Below are 18,099 nucleotides of genomic sequence, written 5' to 3' on the forward strand. Positions count from 1 at the left end.
CACTCCCCACTGCCTAATGGGCTTGACCTCGGGGGCTTTTCCATCTTTTGACATCCGGGACCAGGCCATTCGTGGTTGTGGGGGACGTCCTGGGCACCCTAGGCTGTTGCACAGCATCCGTGGCCCCCCACCCACTCGAGGCTATCGCCCCATCTCCAGCTGTGACAGCCACAAGCCTCACGGCACCTGGCCGAGTGTGCCCTGGAGGGCAGAGCCACCCTGGCGTGAGAGCCGCTGTTGTAAAAGAAGGGAGAAGACCTCGGTTTTCCTGGGAACATTCCCATCTGGAGACGGGTGACAATATTGCCCACCTGCCACCCCACAGGCGGTTAACAACAGCCAGGGTAACCACAAGCAAACCCAGCAGAACCGCGTCCAATGGGTGGGACCCCCAGGCCGGTTCCCCAGGGCCTGAGTGCCTTCGTGGGGTGGGGTCCCCAGCGGGTGAGGCTCCTCGCAAGTGGGTGAGACTCCCCGGCCGGGAGGCCCCTGGCAGGTAAGGTGGCCAGGGCCGGTCTCCTGGCAGCAGAGGTGGCCAGCGGGTGAAGCCCCAGCTAAGCGAGCTCCCCGGCCACCCGCGTCCCGGCAGGTGTGTCCCCAGGGGTGTGGTGTGGGGCGGCCCCCGCCCCGGCCCGGCCAGCTCACGTGAACCAGGCAGCTATGCTGGGCACGGTCTGGTAGGTGGAGTCCTGCTGCAGCCGCCGGCAGGCCTTGCAGAACATCAGGGCCCAACTGAATAACCGAGGCCGCAGCGTCTCCCTCCAGCGGAAGTAGCTCAGGTAGCGGGCGTGGTCCTTGTCCAGCGCCTGCAGGTACCGGCCCAGTTCCTCGGCGCTCTGGAAGTCGTGGACGTGGATGAAGGCGTCGGGGGGCAGGAACTGTTCGTAGTCACTCCTGCTGGGGCCCAGCACCACGGGCACGGCCCAGGCTTCTAGGGCATTCGGCCACAGCTTCTCGGTGATGTAGTCGGGGTGCAAGGAGTTCTCGAAAGCCAGGTAAAACTTGTACCGGGACAGCTGCTGGGCCATGGCCTTCTCCGGCAGCGGCTTGTGGGAGCGCCCGTACACGTCCACTTGGACGTGAGCTTTCAGCAGGTGGTAGTAACGCACCCTGGCTGAGTCTTCCCTCCAGTTGGACACCACCCAGGCCACCAGCTCCGTCTTGGCCGAGACGTTGACCACCGTGGAGGCCGGCTGGCCGGGCCACGGCTCCAGCCAGCCATAGGGTGTGAAGATGTCCGAGTCTCTGCGGTAGGACATGGTGAGGTTGAAGTATCCGTCCAGGGCCTTCAGTTGCGCGCAGTGGCTGGGCGATTCCATGCTGTACCAGACCCAGCGCTGGCCCGGCGGCCGTGGGGACGTGGGGAGCTGCTTCCTCGGGTCGTAGCTGACCTCGCGGTGATGCACCAGCACCGCGTCCGCCTGAGGGTACGCGCTGCGGTCCGCCGTCAGCCGGCAGTCGGCCGTGCCCGGCCACAGCTCCGAGCAGCGGGACAGAGGCACGGGGTGGTTGAATGGCCATGTCCACAGCAGGAGCACCAGGGGCGGGCGGGCAGAGGACCCGGGGGGGGTCGGGCAGGGCGCCCCCTGGCAGGACACCGTCCCTGAGGACCCCTTGGGAGCCGCGTCGAGAGCTTCTGCCGCATCGGCCCCCGACCTGGCGGACCACAAGGGCGTGTCCTGGGACACTCGCAGGTAAGAGAAGAAGCACAGAGCCAGAAACAGTTGCAGCAGCAGCCCGAGGAGACACTGTTGCCAGGGCCATCGGGTCTTGGTCCAGCCGAGTGCATCCATGGGTCAGAGCAGCTGGGAGGAGGGAGGGGGGAGTGGAGACGGCATCGTTGATAACAAAGGAGACAATCGTGGGTTACCAACGTGTCAGCCAGGTGACGTACGTGAGTCCTGAGGCTGGCACTGTTGTCAGCTGTATTCTGCGGTTGAGGAAACTGAGGCCAGGTGACTCAGAGGGAGACAGTGGCATCGCTGGTGTCCCGGCAGAGAGCGCCTGGCCCTGAGCCCAGTGTCTCCAGCCACCTGGCCGCACAACCTATGTGGGGAGGGGTCCCCAGGGAGGTGGCATTGGTCCCAAGGGCCCTCGGGTCCCACCTTGACCCTGCCCTTCCCATAGTGTCCCAGCCTCTTCCCCAGTGCCCTGGAGTGGAGGCTTGAACCCGGGGATCTGTCCAGGAGGGGTACGAAGGGCTTGGGTTTGAAGGTCAGGCGAGAGCTCACCAGGTAGAGTAGAGCTTCGGGCACAGGGCGTTCCTGGCTCCTGGACAAAGCAACAGCCAATCCTGAGGTCTGCCGTGAACGGGAGCCTGGCCGGTTTGTGGGGAGAGCAAAGGAAGTGGTTAGAGGTGCCGGTGTGAGCCTCATGTTGGATTTACTCAGTGTTTCTTTCAGTAGTGCTCCAAGGTAGCCCCTCTGGTCCCGTGCTGGGTGGTGCCGCCCGCGTCCCTGCAATTCCCGGATGCCTCCTGTGCCCGCCTGTGGTCACAAAGTCCTCCCAGACCGCAGACCCCAGACCCCAACCGCTGGAGCAGAAATCTAGAACCTTGTCTCTGCCCCAGCAGCCTCCTGCAGCCCAGCCCCTCCCGTCCCCCGTTTTAGATGAGAAAACTGAGGCTTCGAGAGACCCATATGCATGTCTCGCCCAAGTACACTGAGCCACAGCCATCATGACCCGGGGCCCAGACTCTCCCTCTCGACATAACCCGCAACGCGTCCCCCACTCTGTCCACACATCGGGCACTGTCAGCAGGGCCCTCTGCCACCGGGGCAACGCTCTGTGTTTGCAGCCTCTGATCCAGTGGCCACCAGCCCCGTAATGCTATGGAGCCTTTGAAATGTGGCCGTTGTGTCTGAGGAACAGAGTCTTTAACGCTAATTTCAGTTGAAAAAGTGAGTCAAAAACTGCTTCAAAACAGCAAGTAGGGGTGCCTGGCTGGCTCGGTTAGTAGAGCAGGCGACTCTTGATCTCAGGGTTGTGCGTTCGAGCCCCGTGTTGTGTGCAGAGATGATTTTTAAAAATCTTTAAAAAAATGCTTATTTATTTATTATTTAACGTTTATTTATTATTGAGAGACAGAGAGACACAGAGCGTGAGCAGGGGAGGGGTAGAGAGAGAGGGAGAGACAGAATCCGAAGCAGGCTCCAGGCTCCGAGCTGTCGGCACAGAGCCCGACGGCAGGGCTTGAACCTGTGAACCGTGAGATCGTGACCTGAGGCTAAGTCAGACGCCCAACGGACTGAGCCACCCAGGCGCCCCTGGTCTCTCTACTCTTTTTAATACAGCTGGCAGAAAATTAAAAAAAAAATCCAGGGGCGCCCGGGTGACTGGCTCTGTCGGTTAAGCAACCGACTTCAGCTCAGGTCATGATCTCCTGGTTGGTGAGTTCAAGCCCGGTGCTGGGCTCTGTGCTGACAGCTGGGAGCTTGGAGCGCCTTTCGGATCCTGTGTCTCCCTCTCTCGCTGCCCCTCCCCCGCTCCTGCTCTGTCTCGCTCCTCCAAAAATAAACAAACATTAAACAATGTAAAACAAAATTACGCATGTAGCACAGCAGCTCCGTTGCCGCTCAGCCAGCAGTCCTACTCCCTGCGGTCTGCAAAAAAGAACTTAAAGCAGGGACTCAAATATTTGTACACCTGTACTCCTAACAGCATGACTCACCAACACCATAATTTGGAAACAGCCCAGATGTTCTCTGAGGGACGAATGGGTACACAAAATGAGGCCCATCCTCACCAGGGAATGTTACTCAGTCTCAAAAGGAAGGATATTCCGATACCTGCCTGTAGTGTCACGAACCTTGAGGGCACTGCCCTTCTCTTGTAAGAGAAGCCGGACATAGATTCCGCCCGCCATCCTACGTCCACGAAACATGGAGAATAGGCAAATTGAGAGGGACAGAAAGGAGATTAAAGATTACCAGGGGTTTGGGAGGGTGGAAAGGGAGCCCGGAGTCTTTGCTACCTGGGATAGAGTTTCTATTTGGAGTGACAAAAAAGTTGTGTAAATCGATGCGTTGGCTGCACTGCCGTTGTGAACCGCGCGCTTGAAAATGGTTAAAACAGCAAATTTTGTGTCAGGTACCTTTTGCCACAATTTCTAACATGATGTAACATTTTGACAGGCAATGTTACATTTTAATGTTTGTTTATTTATTTTTGAGGGAGAGAGAGAGAGAGAGAGAGAGAGACAGGGACCCTTAACAGACAGAACCACCCAGGCGCCCCTATTTTAAAATGTAACATCTGGTGGGGGGGGGGGTTCTTGAGTGGCTCAAACATCGGACTTTAGCTCAGGTCATGATCTCACGGTTCGTGCTTCGGTTCGTGCATCGGCCTCTGTGCTGAGAGCTCAGAGCCTGGAGCCTGCTTTGGATTCTGTGTCTTCCTCGCTCGCGCTGCCCCTCCCCCACTAGCACTCTGTCTTTCTCTCTCTCTCTCTCAATAATAAATAAACATTAAAAAAAAGTCTTAAAATGACGTTAACTATTGAATTGTACACCTCAGATGGGTGGATCGTACTGGGTGTGAATTATAGATCAATGAAGCTGTTTCAGAAAATGTCCTCGGTGGCTGGCAGGCCAGTGCTCCCGGGCAGAGGGGGTAAAGCTGTCGGGGTAGCATGTAGCACCCGGCAGGTGGCCTTGAATGATGGAAAGGAGTGGAGTGCAGAATCACGTATTCGTGCCAACACTTCTGGAAGGGAACCCAGCACACAGGCTTTTCAGGAGATAGCCGAGACAGGACTGGGAAAGGGACAGAGCTTTGCCCATATGCTGCCGTGCGTCTCAGGGCTTCTGGCCCCGCACCAAAGGTTAATATGTAGAAATGTAGTGAAAGTGAATATAGCCGGTGTTTTTCAGTATGGGCCCTGGGTGTGTGGCACCCCTCCTGGGAGACAGGAGGTCCTTGGCAATGACCTTGAAGGAGCACAGATTTGGTGGGGGAGACGGGGGGTTCCCACCCAAACTGAACCCAAGATATTTTTTTCTTGGAAACAGAATGAAAAATGCCCTTGTGCTATGAAGCCACACAGATCGGCAAAAAACAAAACAAAACAAAAAGCGAGCAAACAAAAACCACAAAGAAAGAAAGAAAGAAAAGAAAGGAACCAAATGAAAACCCAGCCCTAAACTTCCCTGCATTGTAAGTCCTTTTCCCACCAGACAGGCCAGAGAGAGTCCCAGGTCTGGAACTCCAAAGGGCTCGAGGTTACCAATGGAGGCCAGGGCGCAGGGGGCTCTGAGGTCTGGCGAGGCCTGGCACCTACCTCGGAAGTTCAGGTGCCCCACCCCACCACCCCACCGCAGGCCCCCCTGGACTCTGGAAGGCCCCAGGAGGGCAGCCAGCAGGCCTCACCCAGGGGGGCATCCGATGCATTCCGGCAGGGGTTAAATTTGCCCCAAGAGGCCTTACCTGGGGAGGGGTGGCTAGCAGCTGACCAGGAATTTGAGGACTGAGGAGAGCTGGTTCCTCAGGGTGTGGATTAGACGCCAGGGAGGAGAAGGAAATATACTTGTCACGGCAGCACGGCTCAGCCCAACCCCCAGAGCTCTCATCAGGTGACCCGGGGTGCCCCGTCCCAGGAGCCAGGCCATCGCCAAAAAGCGAACCGTGGGACTCCCCTGAACTTGGCTGTGACACAATGATTGATAAGGACTGCACATATATTTGGTCATTCAAACGACCCAAATTGATTTCTCCGATATAGTTGGTCTTCATCCGTGGTTCCTGAAAATGTTTCAGGGCCATAAAAGTGAAATGGGTGTCTTGTCCTTCCATGAGATGACTTTTGGACCCACCCAAGGGTGGGAGCCTTGTGCCAGGAGGTTGAATAAGCCTGCGCCCCATGACTAAGGCTATTGTGCCTGTGTATAAAGAAGGACAGGGTTCGGAAAACTTCCAGGTTGGTACGAAGGTGGACATAGGCCCAGTGTGGCTTGCCTGGAAGGGCAAAGAAACCCTAAGCCCTCCCTGGTACCTTGCCTTGTGCCTCTGTCCACCTGGCTCTTGATTCATACCCTTTATCATATCCTTTAATGATCGGGTAAATGTTAAATGTTTTCTCGAGTTCTGTGAGCCGCTTTAGCAAATTAATGAAACCTTAGGAGCGGGTCCTTGGAAACTTGTCTCTAGCTGGTGCGTCAGAAACACAGGTAATGGCCTGGGCTTGTGGCTGGTACCTGAAGTTGGGGGTGGGGTGGGGGCGGGGCAGGCTTGGAGCCGTGAGCCCCTAACTTTGTGGGATCTGATGCCATCCCTGGGCGGATGGTGTTGGAATTGAATTGGATTCTCTGAGAACTGCCTGGTGTTATGTGTGTGGGAACCCCACCCCCACATCGGAATCGGGTCCGGGAACATGAAGAGTTGAATTCCCCTTAAGATCCTATCACGGATGGTATTAGAAGTTGGGGACTAGAGTCACTGCCTGGCCTCACCGGTGGCCCCGAGGCTTGTGTGGCTTTGGGCATGCAGTGGGCCCATCCTTCAAGGGAAAAGGCTGACCTAAATCACGGGTTCTAGAAGTGGGTTCTGTCCAGGGGTGGGCAGGGGTTCCCTAGAGGGTGGAGAGGGGCAGGTGAGCAGAATGTCCAGCTACCCATTAGTTCCCCCACGTCCCAGTCCTATGTTTAGCCCTTCAACGAACATTTCTTGACTTCTGGCTACATTCCAGGCCCCAGGGATATTGCAGGAAGCAAGCGGGTTAAAAAAAAAAAAAAAAAACCCGAAAAACAAAACCATAAGGAAATCGTAAGCCAGCATAAAACTATAACTTGCAACCAGTGAGGAAGATGGGGCTAGTCTGGCCTTCCTGGGTGTGTGAGCTGTGACCTAAAGCCCCTTAGAAGTTCTTTTTGTAAAAAGGAGGGAAGAGCTTTCTGGGCAGAGGAACAGCCTGTGCAAAGGCCCCGAGGCAGCAAGGAACAGAGGAATGGAGGGATTCAGTAAGGCTGGGTCTTCCCGAGCAGGAGAGGAGGCCAGAGCTGGTGCGGAGGCCAGGCCACACGGAGCCGTGTTGTGGCCATGGTCAGCCAGGCAGTGCTCGACACACAGGGGAGAGAGGAGGCAGGGAGACTGCAGGGAGGAGGCTGCTGCAGGCTGGTCAAGGCCTGAGGTCTGCCTCTCAGGTGTCATCCCTTCCCTGCGTCCAGAGGAGACATCGTTTCCATGAGGCAGCTTCCTACTGCCTGGAGTGTTGTCATCCACGTGTCTAGCCATCCTGGGCCAGTGGGGCCGGTGGACGTTTGGGAGGCTGGAGGCCGCGCAGGGCCGGGCGTTTACAGAGGAGGCCGACCCAAATCTACTCCTGAAGTATTTGGTGACTTATTAAGATATAACTCACGGAGCTTTCGGTCTTAATGTCACCGTGTACTGGGACCACGGCCAAGCCTTGATAGGGTGACACCTCAGCCTTCCCAGAGCCACGCTGCTGACGGGGAGACCGAGGGCCCGAGGAGCAGTCCTCGTCCTAGTCACTTAGAATCTCAAATGCGCTAAGGAGCCGCCGGTGACTCATGCTGATCTGCCGGAAGCAGAGTTGTGCTCCCTGCCACCTTGTTACAGCCTAGTCGTCCTGCAGGCTGCGGGGCCGATCTGTCCTCCAGGGAGCCTCCCTGGATTGCCTCCCCCTGCCCTCCCAGCCGGGTCACATCCTGCTTCTGGCTCCCGCCGCTGCCGATGTTCCCCGTCATAGCTTTGGCCACACTGTGCTGCTTTCCCTGCTGGGCTGAGAGCCAGGCCAGGAGGACACAAAAGCCGGAAGAACAAGACAAGCTTGAAGACAGAGTCAGAAATCAGGTTGCAGGGGCGCCTGGGGGGCTCAGTCGGTTAAGCCTCCGACTCTTGGTTTCGGCTCAGGTGGTGATCTCACGGTTCGTGGGATCGAGCCCCGCATTGGACTTTTCACTGACGGTGTGAAACCTGCTTGGGATCCTCTCTCTCTCTCTCTCTCTCTCTCTCTCCCTCCTTCCCTCCCTCTCCCACTTGCTCTCTCTCTCAAAACAAATAAACACTTTAAAAAAACCACAAAGAAAACAGTTGTATCTCAAGGGTTTAAACCCTGGGGCGGGGGTGCCTGGCTGGCCCAGTCGGTAGGACACATGACTCTTGATCTCAGGTTTGTGAGTTCAAGCCACACAGTGGGTGGAGATTACTTAAAAATACAATCTTCTGAAAAAAATGAAAAATAGACCCCCCCCAAGGCAGGTGTCTAGTGGGGGGCCATAAGGTCCCGTCTGTTCCACATTTGCGATCGACGCTTGGCTGCGTAGGTCTGTAACGGTGTTGGGTGGGAGGCCTGGTCTTGCCTTTCAGCCACCGAGGGATCTGGGACGGGGCGCTGCCCCTCTCAGAGCCTCGCTGTCCCTCCTCGGGCACACTGGGCGTGTGGGCATGTGCCAGCATCGCCGGCGGTGCTCGCCGTCACTGTCTCCGGAAGGAAGGAGCACCCCATCTAGGGGAGGATCCAAGCAGGGTGGCTCTGCTGTGGAAGTCACTGATCAGACACTGTGAGATGCCCCAGAGGAGCCAGGAGCGGCCTCGTCTGCCCCCGGGACCGGGCCAGCGAGGTTCGAGACGCCTCCGCCTGAAGCTCCTGATGGGCTGGGACGGCAGCCCGATGGAGGTCCTCCCTGCTGCTCCTGTCCCGCGGGCGGTCCTCCCCGCCACTCCCCTCCCACCTGCTTCTGGGCCCCCTGGTTCAGATGCTCTTGTCACCAGTGGCCAGCGAGGTGGATGGAGGCAGTCCACAGATAGACGCTCTCCACAGAGGGTCCCACACACAACTCTGCCCCAGGACCCCAAGACCCCTGCGGTCCACCTGGGCTCTAGACGTCAGTCACTAAGTCATGGGTGGGGTGCAGACTGGAGCAGGAGGGGTGCTGACGGAGATTTTCCACGCACCAGCCCCCAGAAGCTGCCTCCCTGGGCACCCCAGCAGGCAACAGGAGGCTGGAGGTGCTCCTGGGGTCAGTGACTGTAGCCAGGCTGAGCCCCTGACTTCAGGCACCCCAGCCACAGAGCAGGGGAAGTTGGTGACTGGGGTTCATGGGAGGCCTGGGGGCCTCCTGGTCACTACAATTCTGCCCACCCCTCCCTCCGAGTCCTGCCATTCCGCAGGGGCCGGAAAGGAAACCCCTGGGTGTCACAGGGGTCGGGGACAGCTCACCTCCCAAACCACCCCAGCTGGCACGGTGGTCGTCCTTGGCAGCCGCCGTGCACATTTGGCTCAGTGTCCTTTGCCCTGGTTCCTCCCGCTCGGAACACCCTACCCTGCCCTCACCCTCTTCCTTCTCAACCTGCTTCCGGGAGCCTTTGGCCACTGTCCCTCTTTTCATTTACTTTTACGGCCTCAAGCCACCTGTTCTGCCTATAATTTTATTTCACACTCTATTGATATTTTTATTGCCTGTGTCACAAGGCTGGGAAGTCAGATGTGGGGCTGGGATTTGAACCTATGGGCCTCAGGATATGCAGCTGGACCGAACACCAGCTCCTGGGGTCAGAGGACCCCCTCCTGCCCAAAGCCAGAGGGAGCTGGTGCTTATCCTGAACTTGCTGTGTGGCCTGAGAGATCTCCTGACCCTCCCTGGGCAAGGCTTGCCTAGCCTGGGCAGGCCTCCCTAGGAAGGAAACTGGTCCCAGAGCCCAGACTGGGGGGACCCCCTCCTTCAGGCTCAGGACAAGCTGGCACGGGTGTGTGGGATGAGGCGGGGCTGTCTGTACCCCCCAACTGGTGTCTCTGCCTGCATCGGACCCCCCAGCGCCTTGCTCCCTAGGCGGGGTGGGTGACGGAGTTGCCAGCCGGCTGGAAATTTCTTTCCCCGGGGGCTTGAGGGCTGTGAGCCAAGGGTGGCTGGCGGGGGCCCCCTTGGCCTGGGATGTGTGATCTGAGCCACATGAGAAGGTGATGGGGGTTGCAGGCGTGGCGCTTGGGTATGACGGGGGCACCTCCCCTGATACTGGCCCAGGTGGCTGGGGCCCAAGTAAGGTTCCCCTCTGAGGCTTAGAGAAAATTCCAGAAAGAGGGAGATGTTCAGCTCCCACACATCAGTTCAATTGGAGGCAGTGGCCCCAGGGACGAAGGGGTCCCTAGGCTCCAGCCTGTGCCCCCCACCCCAGGGACCGGCCCTGCCCCCGCCTGCAAGGATGCCCTGGGCTGGCCTCCCAGGTACCCTGGCTTGCGGCCAGCGAGTGAGGAGGGCGGCCCCAGGCGTGGAATGTGGGTGGCAGGCGAGCAGCCCTGGGGTTACCGGCGGGCTTGGCAGAGGTCCCCCAGGGCCCCCATACCCTCACCCATCAGTGTCCCTTTATCCCCTCACCTGGCCCCAGTCGAAGGCACTGCCAAGGATTCCCAAGTGCCCACTGTGCAGACAGGGAAACCGAGGCTCAGAAAGTGCCCAGGGTTTACCTTTTCCCCCTCAACCAAAAATCCCCCCCCAAACAAAAAACAAACAAAAAAACCCACCCTGTCTCCCTTGGCTCTTGCTCTCTCTGGACAGCAGCAATTTCCCCCAACGCTAGAATGTTCTGGGATGTTCTGGAAGCCCCCATTTAAAGTCCGAATCCACCTGTAGCTCCTAAGTGGTAGACCTGTCTGTCCGACCTCAGAGCTCTTGACCACAAGAGCTTTGGAGAACAGACTTCGTTTTTTTCTTTTTTTTAATGTTTTAATTAATTAATTAATTTATTATTATTGAGAGAGAGAGACAGAGCATGAGCAGGGAAGGGGCAGAGAGAGAGAGAGGGAGACACCGAATCCCAAGCAGGCTCCAGGCTCCAAGCTGTCAGCACAGAGCCTGACGCGGGGCTCGAACTCACAAGCCATGAGATCATGACCTGAGCCAAAGTCGGATGCCCAACCGACTGAGCCGCCCAGGTGTCCCTCGGGGAACAGACTTTGGCCTCTGGCAGCTGTGTGACCTTTGGTGAGTTACATCACCTCTCTGGGCTTTAGTTATCTTCTTTGCAAAAGGAAGCAACCCGGGCACCCTCTTCAGGTGGGCTGGCACACCACCATCACCCTCCTGCGATCCTCAAGGGTCCCTGCGGGGGCAGAATTGCAGGCAGGGGCTGGAAACCCCCAGGCCTGGGCCCCTGGCCCTTTCTGGACCTCAGTTTCCCCCTCCGATGATATTCTCAAGAACGCAGCCTCCTCCTGCCCATTGTCAGGTGCTGGGAGCTGCTCTGCGGGGGCGGGGGGAGTGCAAGGTGACAGAAACCTGGCATCCCTGTGCTGCCCACCCCCCTCCGCCTTTCTGCACCCCGGCCCCCCGGCCCGTCGGGCTGTGCCCTCCTCTGGCACCCTGGCCTTCCCGGTTCACGTGGCTTAAATTTCAGCGTGCGGTGGGTGAGGAGGCGGGGGCTGGACACGCTTCATTTTCCGATTTCTGGAAATAAAAGCTGTGGGGCCCTCTATTGTCGAGTGGAAAAAAGCCGTTGCAAAACCGTGCGCGAAGAAACAATAGTGCCTAGGTGCATCCCTGCCGCCCGGTGTCAGGAGACAGAAAATTCCAGGGAATACTGGGGGCTGGGGAACAAAGGGCCCTTTTATCCCCCTCTCACTCCGGGAAGGTTTTGTGGGAGCTCGTGTGTGGCGGCTTTAGAGTCAGAAAAGCCAACGAAGGTGTTTTGCAAGACGGAGAATGGTTCAGAGATCTGTTGGGACAAGGAGACAGGAAAGCGTAGATTTTGTTTGTTTTTGGAGGATGTCTTCCAGCCAGCATTCGAAGACACCTGTCCCTCCACTGGCGGAAACCTGAGCCAGGAATGCCAGCGACCCGGGCACCGGGCCTGGCCCTGCAGGGCGCAGATAGAGACGCCACGTGCAGAGGATGTGCCCAGAATTTGCCCTGCCTCCACCCCGCAGTCCCCCCGGCCTGCTCCGGCGGGCGGCCGTTCCCCCCTTACCCTGGCTCTCCGAATGTTCCTGGCCAGGAAGACCTAATCGACAGTGGGACTCCACCTGCAGCCGCTCGGGCTCCCCAGCCCAGCTGCGACGCCGGCCCTCCCCTCAAGCTGGAGGGTGCCGGGTCGAGGACTTGGCCTGCGAAAAAAAGGTAGAGCCGGATGGTGAAATTTCAGGCGACATCTCATCCGTCCCCTCTGCTCAAGACCCTCCAGGGGCTGTCATCGGTCTCGGGGGCAAAGCCTGGCCCAGGTCCTGCTGCGTCTCCCCACGTGCCTCCTCACTCGTCATACCCCAGGACCTTTGCATGTGCTATTTATTCCCTCAGCTTGGAACTCTTTCCCCGATACCCATATGGCTTCCTCAGATGTGGCTCCCTTGAATCGCTGTCTTTCCGTCTGCCCCCGCCAGCACTCCCCGACCCCTCTCCTGCTTTCTTTTCCTCCACCACAATTACCACCATTTCACTGGGCCATGCATTTGACTTATTTATATCATTTGCTCCTGCCTCTCTCCCACCAGAATGTCAGCTCCAGGAGGGATCCTGGCCTGCTTTGTTTCCTTCCTGCTGAGTCCCAGCACCTTGAACGGTGGCCGACACACAGGAGGACCTCAATAAACATGCCTTGGATGAATGGATGAGTGAATGAATGAATGAATGAACCAACCAATGAACGAACAAAGGAATGGAAAGTACTAAGCACCGCCAGAGCATTCTCCTGTTTCCTGGCTCATCCTTGCCTCCCCGCCCAAGACCAAGAGCCCTGTGGGGACAGCCTCTGGGTCCCCAGTAGGTACTCGGGAAGCCGGTCCTGGATGAATTACAGCATCTGAGTCGACAGGGACAGAAGTTGGGGATCTTACTTGGGAAATGACAAATGAAGCCTCTGGGGGACGCCAGACTTTGGGGCAGGAGTGACCCTCGCCCATCCTCTTCCTTGCCCCCCACCCTGACTGCCCTGCCGCTGGCCGTCTCCAGGCAGCCTGCAGGTGAGATGTCCCTGACCCTGGGTGACACAGGGCAGGCGACGTGGGGATGGTGCCCGGACGGCAGGCGCAGGCAGGCCAGGAATGCTTTGGCCAACAGGAACGAATAAACAGGCTCCTTGGATGTCAGAGGTTGGGGAGGGATGCTCTGAACCTCACGCTTGGCTGAGGATGTTTGGACAAGGCAGGCGGCCAGGGGGTGTCATCAGAGCTAAAATTAGCCTCTGATTCCCGCTCAGCCCCTCCCTCTGGGACCGGGAGAGAAGCCAGAACAGGCCATCACTTAAGTGAGGGCCAGCGTTGTGCCAGGACAGGCTCCTCGAATATGTGAATGCATTTCATCCTCTCAATGGCCCCGATGGTTGGGTCCGGGTGGCAGCAGCGGTGGTGTCCCCATACGGCAGGCGAGGAGACTGAGGCGCAGAGAGAACGCTTGGTTCAAAGTCCTAGGGCTTGCAAGGGCCGGGGCTGGGATTCGGGGACTGCGCCCGCACCATCGGGGCTGTGCGGAAGGTCGGGGAGATAACAGACCTCACTCGGTGGCTACTTGCGGGAGGCCGCGTGCGGCCCCTCCTTTCCTCTCCCCCAGGGACCTCACCTGAGTGACAGCTCCAGCACCCAAAGTACGACACATCCATTGCAGTTGACAGGTAGCTGTGGACTCAACCTCTCCCATCCTACCGGGCCCCCCCTGGAGCCTCAAGGCCAGCATCTAAGCGGAGGACCCAGCCGACATGAGCCACCTCCCCCCCACCCCCGCATGCCCCGGGGGCAGGGTCCCTCTGACTGGTCAATGGGTACTCACCCATAATGCAGGAAGGACAACTGAGGCCCGTCATCCATCCAGATGGGATTAGGAAAGGCTGCCAGATGGCATCCAGCTGAATCTGAACTTCGGAGAAACAACGGATCATGTTTTAGTGTAAGTGTGTCCCACAGATTGGATGGGACGGATGCTAACATACAGTAAAATGTCGTTCATTGTTTACCTGAGGTGTAAACTTAACCGGCCATCTGTATTCTTGTTTGCTTAGTCTGATGACTTTAGCTGGCGGGGCAACGGGCATCCGGGGAGGGCGGGCAGGTAATGAGGAGGCTGAATAGAAGCCACAGAAGGTGGTCGGATGGCCTCTCAGCAAAGGGACCTCTGATGAGTTTCCCAGGGGCTGGAGAAGAGGGCGGGAGGGAGTGGGACGGAGAGGGGTCCGAGGTGGGGGGGGGCTCTCTGTCCACACTCCGCGGCCTCCGGGTCCCACCTGCTCTGGCTCATTATTCATTTTTAATGGCGGTCACCGGGGCAGAGTGTGGGCAGGGGAATGCCTGGGACCGAGGCCCCCGCAGCAGGTGGCCTCACTAATGGGAGCCAGAGAGTGAGTGGGGGCAGGGGGGGGCGGGGGGGGCATTCAGGGGCAGGAAGCAGACCCCCACCCACACCCTGCCATTTCCTTTTACGTGGAGACGGGAGACCCGGGGCTGTATGTCTGCTGCTTTTCTCTATTCCCTCCACCTGTCCCCCTCCTCCCCCGGGCGGGGTCCTCCTGGGCCAGGGGTGAGGGCTGTTCTGGCTCTCCTGGCTTCCTCCCACCCTCTGGCTCGCCACGGACCAGCCCCAGCCGAGTGTGCTACCCACGGGGGTTTACTGAATCCCCACAGCCATGCTGAAGAGCAGAGACCGAGGCCCAGGGAAGGGGCTGAATGGCTACCCGTGGGGTAGGAAACCGGGACTCTCCCATGCCGGAGCCTGTGCTCTTGGCTTACGGCCCTTTCTTTCTTCTGAGCCACCCTCCATGCTGTTCCTCCTGCCTGCGTCACTCTTTTCCCCTTCTCCTGGGAAGCTCCTCTGCATGCTTCAGCACCCCCTCCTCCGGGAAGCCTCCCTGCACACCCAGGCCAGGTGGCTCCTGTGGGTCGTCCTCTGCCTGTGCAACCCCATTACAGTCCTAGTCAGCCTGAGTTGGAACTGCCCGGTCACATGTCTGTCTCCCCCACTAGACTGTGAGCCTTGGGAGGGTCCAGACCCACTAGACGGGATCTACCTTGGTCACTACTGTGTCCCCAGTGCCCAGCACGGGGCCTGGGACACTGCAGGCAGAAGTGCTCTGGAATCAGCCACAAGGCCCTGGCCCTACCCTCATTTGCTGTAAGACCCCGGGCAAGCAGCTATCCCTCTCTGAGCCTTGTTCTCTCCATCTGTAAAACGGGGTAACAGCACATCCTTCCTAGGCTGAATTGCAGCGAAATCATGTTAAAGGTATCGGGACCGTGCCTGGCTCCCGGAAGGAGGCATCAGCAAATGATTATTTATTAAAAAATTTTTTGTAACGTTTATTCGTTTTTGAGAGAGAGAGACAGACAGAGCGTGAGTGAGGGAGAAAGGGAGACACAGAATCCAGAGCGGGCTCCAGGCTCTGAGCTGTCAGCACAGAGCCCGACGCGGGGCTCGAACTCATGAACCATGAGATCACGACCTGAGCTGAAGTCGGACGCTTGACCCGCTGAGCCACCCGGGCGCCCCCGCAAATGGTTATTTAAACATTTAGACAAGATACCACTGCACACACCTATTGCGACGGCCAAGATCTGGAGCTCTGACAACCCCAAATGCTGGCAAGGACGCAGAGCGACGTTTCTTCACTGCCGGTACGGATGCAAAGTGGCCCGGCCGCTTTGGAAGGCATCTGTGGAGGTTTCTCAGAAAACTAAACGTGCTCTTATCATCCGATCCAGCAACTGCACACCCCACCCCGGTATTTACCGGAAGGAGCTGAAAGCTTATGTCCACGCAAAAACCTGCACACGGATGTTTATGGCAGCCTCAGTCGTAATTGTCAAAACTTGGAAGCAACCCGGAACGTCCTTCCGTAGGCGAGTGGGCAAACTGTGAGACATCCAGACAACGGAATGTCATTCAACGCTAAAAAGAAACGAGCCATTGAGCCACAAAAAGACACGGAGGAAACTTACATGCCTATCCCTAGAAGGCAGTCGGCCTGAAAAGGCTACACGCTGTATGAGTCCAACTCCGTGACATTCTGGAAAAGCAAAGCTGTGCAGACAGTGAAGAGATCGGCATCTGCCCCGGTGGGGGCGGGTGGGAAAGGATGAAGGGACAGAGCCCGGACGATCTGGGGGGGGGGGGGCAGTGAGACGACGCTGCGTGATCCCGCGAAGGTGGCTACCTGCCATGATCCATTTGGCCAGACCCAATGAATGAATGCACATCACCACCAGGGAACCGCGTGTCCACTCTGAACTTTCGTTTATAACAACGTATCAATACAGGACCATCAGTTGTAACAAAGGTATCACAGTAATGCAAGACTGCAAAAGGGGCCACTGTGTGTGCGTGTGTGTGTGTGTGTGTGTGTGTGTGTGCTTGTGGGAGGGGAGTTGGCAGAGAGGCTCTACTGCTTCTTCTGCAAACTTAAAGCCGCTCTAGAAAAGAAAGTTCGTTAATTTAAACAAGTTCGGGAAGCGGGCGGCTGTATTCAGCAACATGCAAACCGTGTATAACAGGCGCTCCTTCAACTCTGCACTGGGGCCGGTAGCAAAAACCTGGGAACCGAGGAATGTCCTTTGAAGGGGATGACGATGTAGCCACAGGATGAAATATTATGCAGCCGTTAAAAGCAAGAGACCCGAGTCTTTACTGGGCAGGACGAAATCCAAGATGTGTTACCGTCAGGAAACCAGACTCGGTCCTACGAAACAGCAGGGGCGGTGCGATCTACTCGCTGGGGGAGGAAAAGAAAATATACAGACACGTTTGCCTCGGCATGGAACATTGCTGGAAGGAGAAACCAGAAACCGGGCTGGCGGCCTCTGGGGAGGGCGGCAGGGTGTGTGTCGGGGGGTGGTGGCTGGGGAGAGAGGTATTTTTTTGGAACACCCTTTGGCATATTGTAAATTCTGTGGTTTCTGTCGGTTTTACCTATTGAAAAAAAGAAACTGTAGACTGTGTTTTAGCAAGGCTGCTGTGGGGGGGGGGGAATAGTAAAATAAAAGCATTTGGATGGGTTTCTCAGAAAGGAGGGAGAACTTTAGGCCGGGCCATGGGTCTCCCCTCCAACTGGGCTGAGAGCCCTCCCGCCCGCCTGTCCGGTCCCCCCCAGAGCCTTGCCCTGGCTCACACCTTTCCTCCCCCGGTTCAGGGAATGCTCAGAGTCCAGCGGGGCTCCTGGAGGTGCGAGAGAGGGGCTGAGCTGGGGCTGAGCTGGGGCCGACCACCCAGCCCTCCGTGAAGCCCCCAGGCCGCTTGGCTGGCTCTGAGGAGGGACCCCACACGGGGCTGGGAGCTGCCCAATCCGAGGAGGACCAGAGTAAAGGGTGAGGGATAACTGCAGGGGAACTGCGAGACGTCTCGGGGGGTGGTGACTGTTCTGTGCCTCAGTTTCCCCACCAGCAAAGCCACCCTCTGGCTGTGGCTGCCTTGTATCCACAGAACTGGGGGTGGGGGCTCTGCTGTGTTCTGAGCCCTAGATGTCAAGCCAGACAGGGGTTTTAGGGGGGCAAGTTCTGCCCCTGACTTCGAAACCCCCGAAGTGAGGGGACCAGCCTGGCTTTAGGCTTTGAGGTGGTGACATTGGCTGAGGCTCCCCACCAGAACGCAGTCGGAAGATCCCCACCCGCCCCTCCATGATGAGGACCTGTGGGCACAGCTGTCTGATGCCCCAAGGCATTCAGGGCTCAGGCCCCCCCTCCCAGGGCAGCCCTTTTGGGTGTGTTCACATGGGCAGGTGCGGCTCTGGGTGGGGTCTTTGCCAGGACAAGAGAAATGGCAGGACGGATTTCCTGGTATCCTAGGAGGCAGGACCCCCTGGACGGCAATCTCTGCCTTGACTTGCTGTGTCCCACCTGGGAAACATGACCTGACTTTGGCCCCTCTCCTCCCTTCACGAGGATCCCATGGTGCGTCGCCCCCTGTCGCATGGCCTCCTAGCTATTACTGGGGCAGTGCACCGGGCTCAACCCAGCCTCAGGACCTCCACCTTCTCTGTTCCCTCTGCCTGGAACACCCTTCCTCCACAGCACCCCAAGGCTGCTTTCTTCTGGGAGCTCCCTGAGCACCCTTAGCTAAAGAGACCTCCCCCCACCTTCCTGCCTTTTGTGTCAGCATGATCTCTCTCTCTCTCTCTCAAGCACAGTTCTGTGTAAAACATGCTTGCCTGTTTGCTCATTTTATTTTAATTTTTTTAAAC

The 18,099-nt window shown here is 57.8% G+C and overlaps 1 protein-coding gene across 1 annotated transcript; it reads right to left on the reverse strand.

The window, feature by feature from the left end:
* Positions 1-545: 545 nt before the first annotated feature.
* Positions 546-2,574, reverse strand: LOC122213275 (3-galactosyl-N-acetylglucosaminide 4-alpha-L-fucosyltransferase FUT3-like). The gene is made up of 2 exons (XM_042927402.1): positions 2,232-2,574; positions 546-1,805 (listed from the first exon to the last, which is right to left on the reverse strand). Exon 2 carries the CDS (start codon positions 1,791-1,793, stop codon positions 642-644), a length of 1,152 nt encoding a protein of 383 aa, XP_042783336.1. The 5' UTR covers positions 1,794-1,805; positions 2,232-2,574; the 3' UTR covers positions 546-641.
* Between the last annotated feature and the right edge of the window lie 15,525 nt (positions 2,575-18,099).

The sequence above is a fragment of the Panthera leo genome, chromosome A2 (genome assembly GCF_018350215.1).
Source record: "Panthera leo isolate Ple1 chromosome A2, P.leo_Ple1_pat1.1, whole genome shotgun sequence".
In the NCBI taxonomy this organism is placed as follows: Eukaryota; Metazoa; Chordata; class Mammalia; order Carnivora; family Felidae; genus Panthera; species Panthera leo.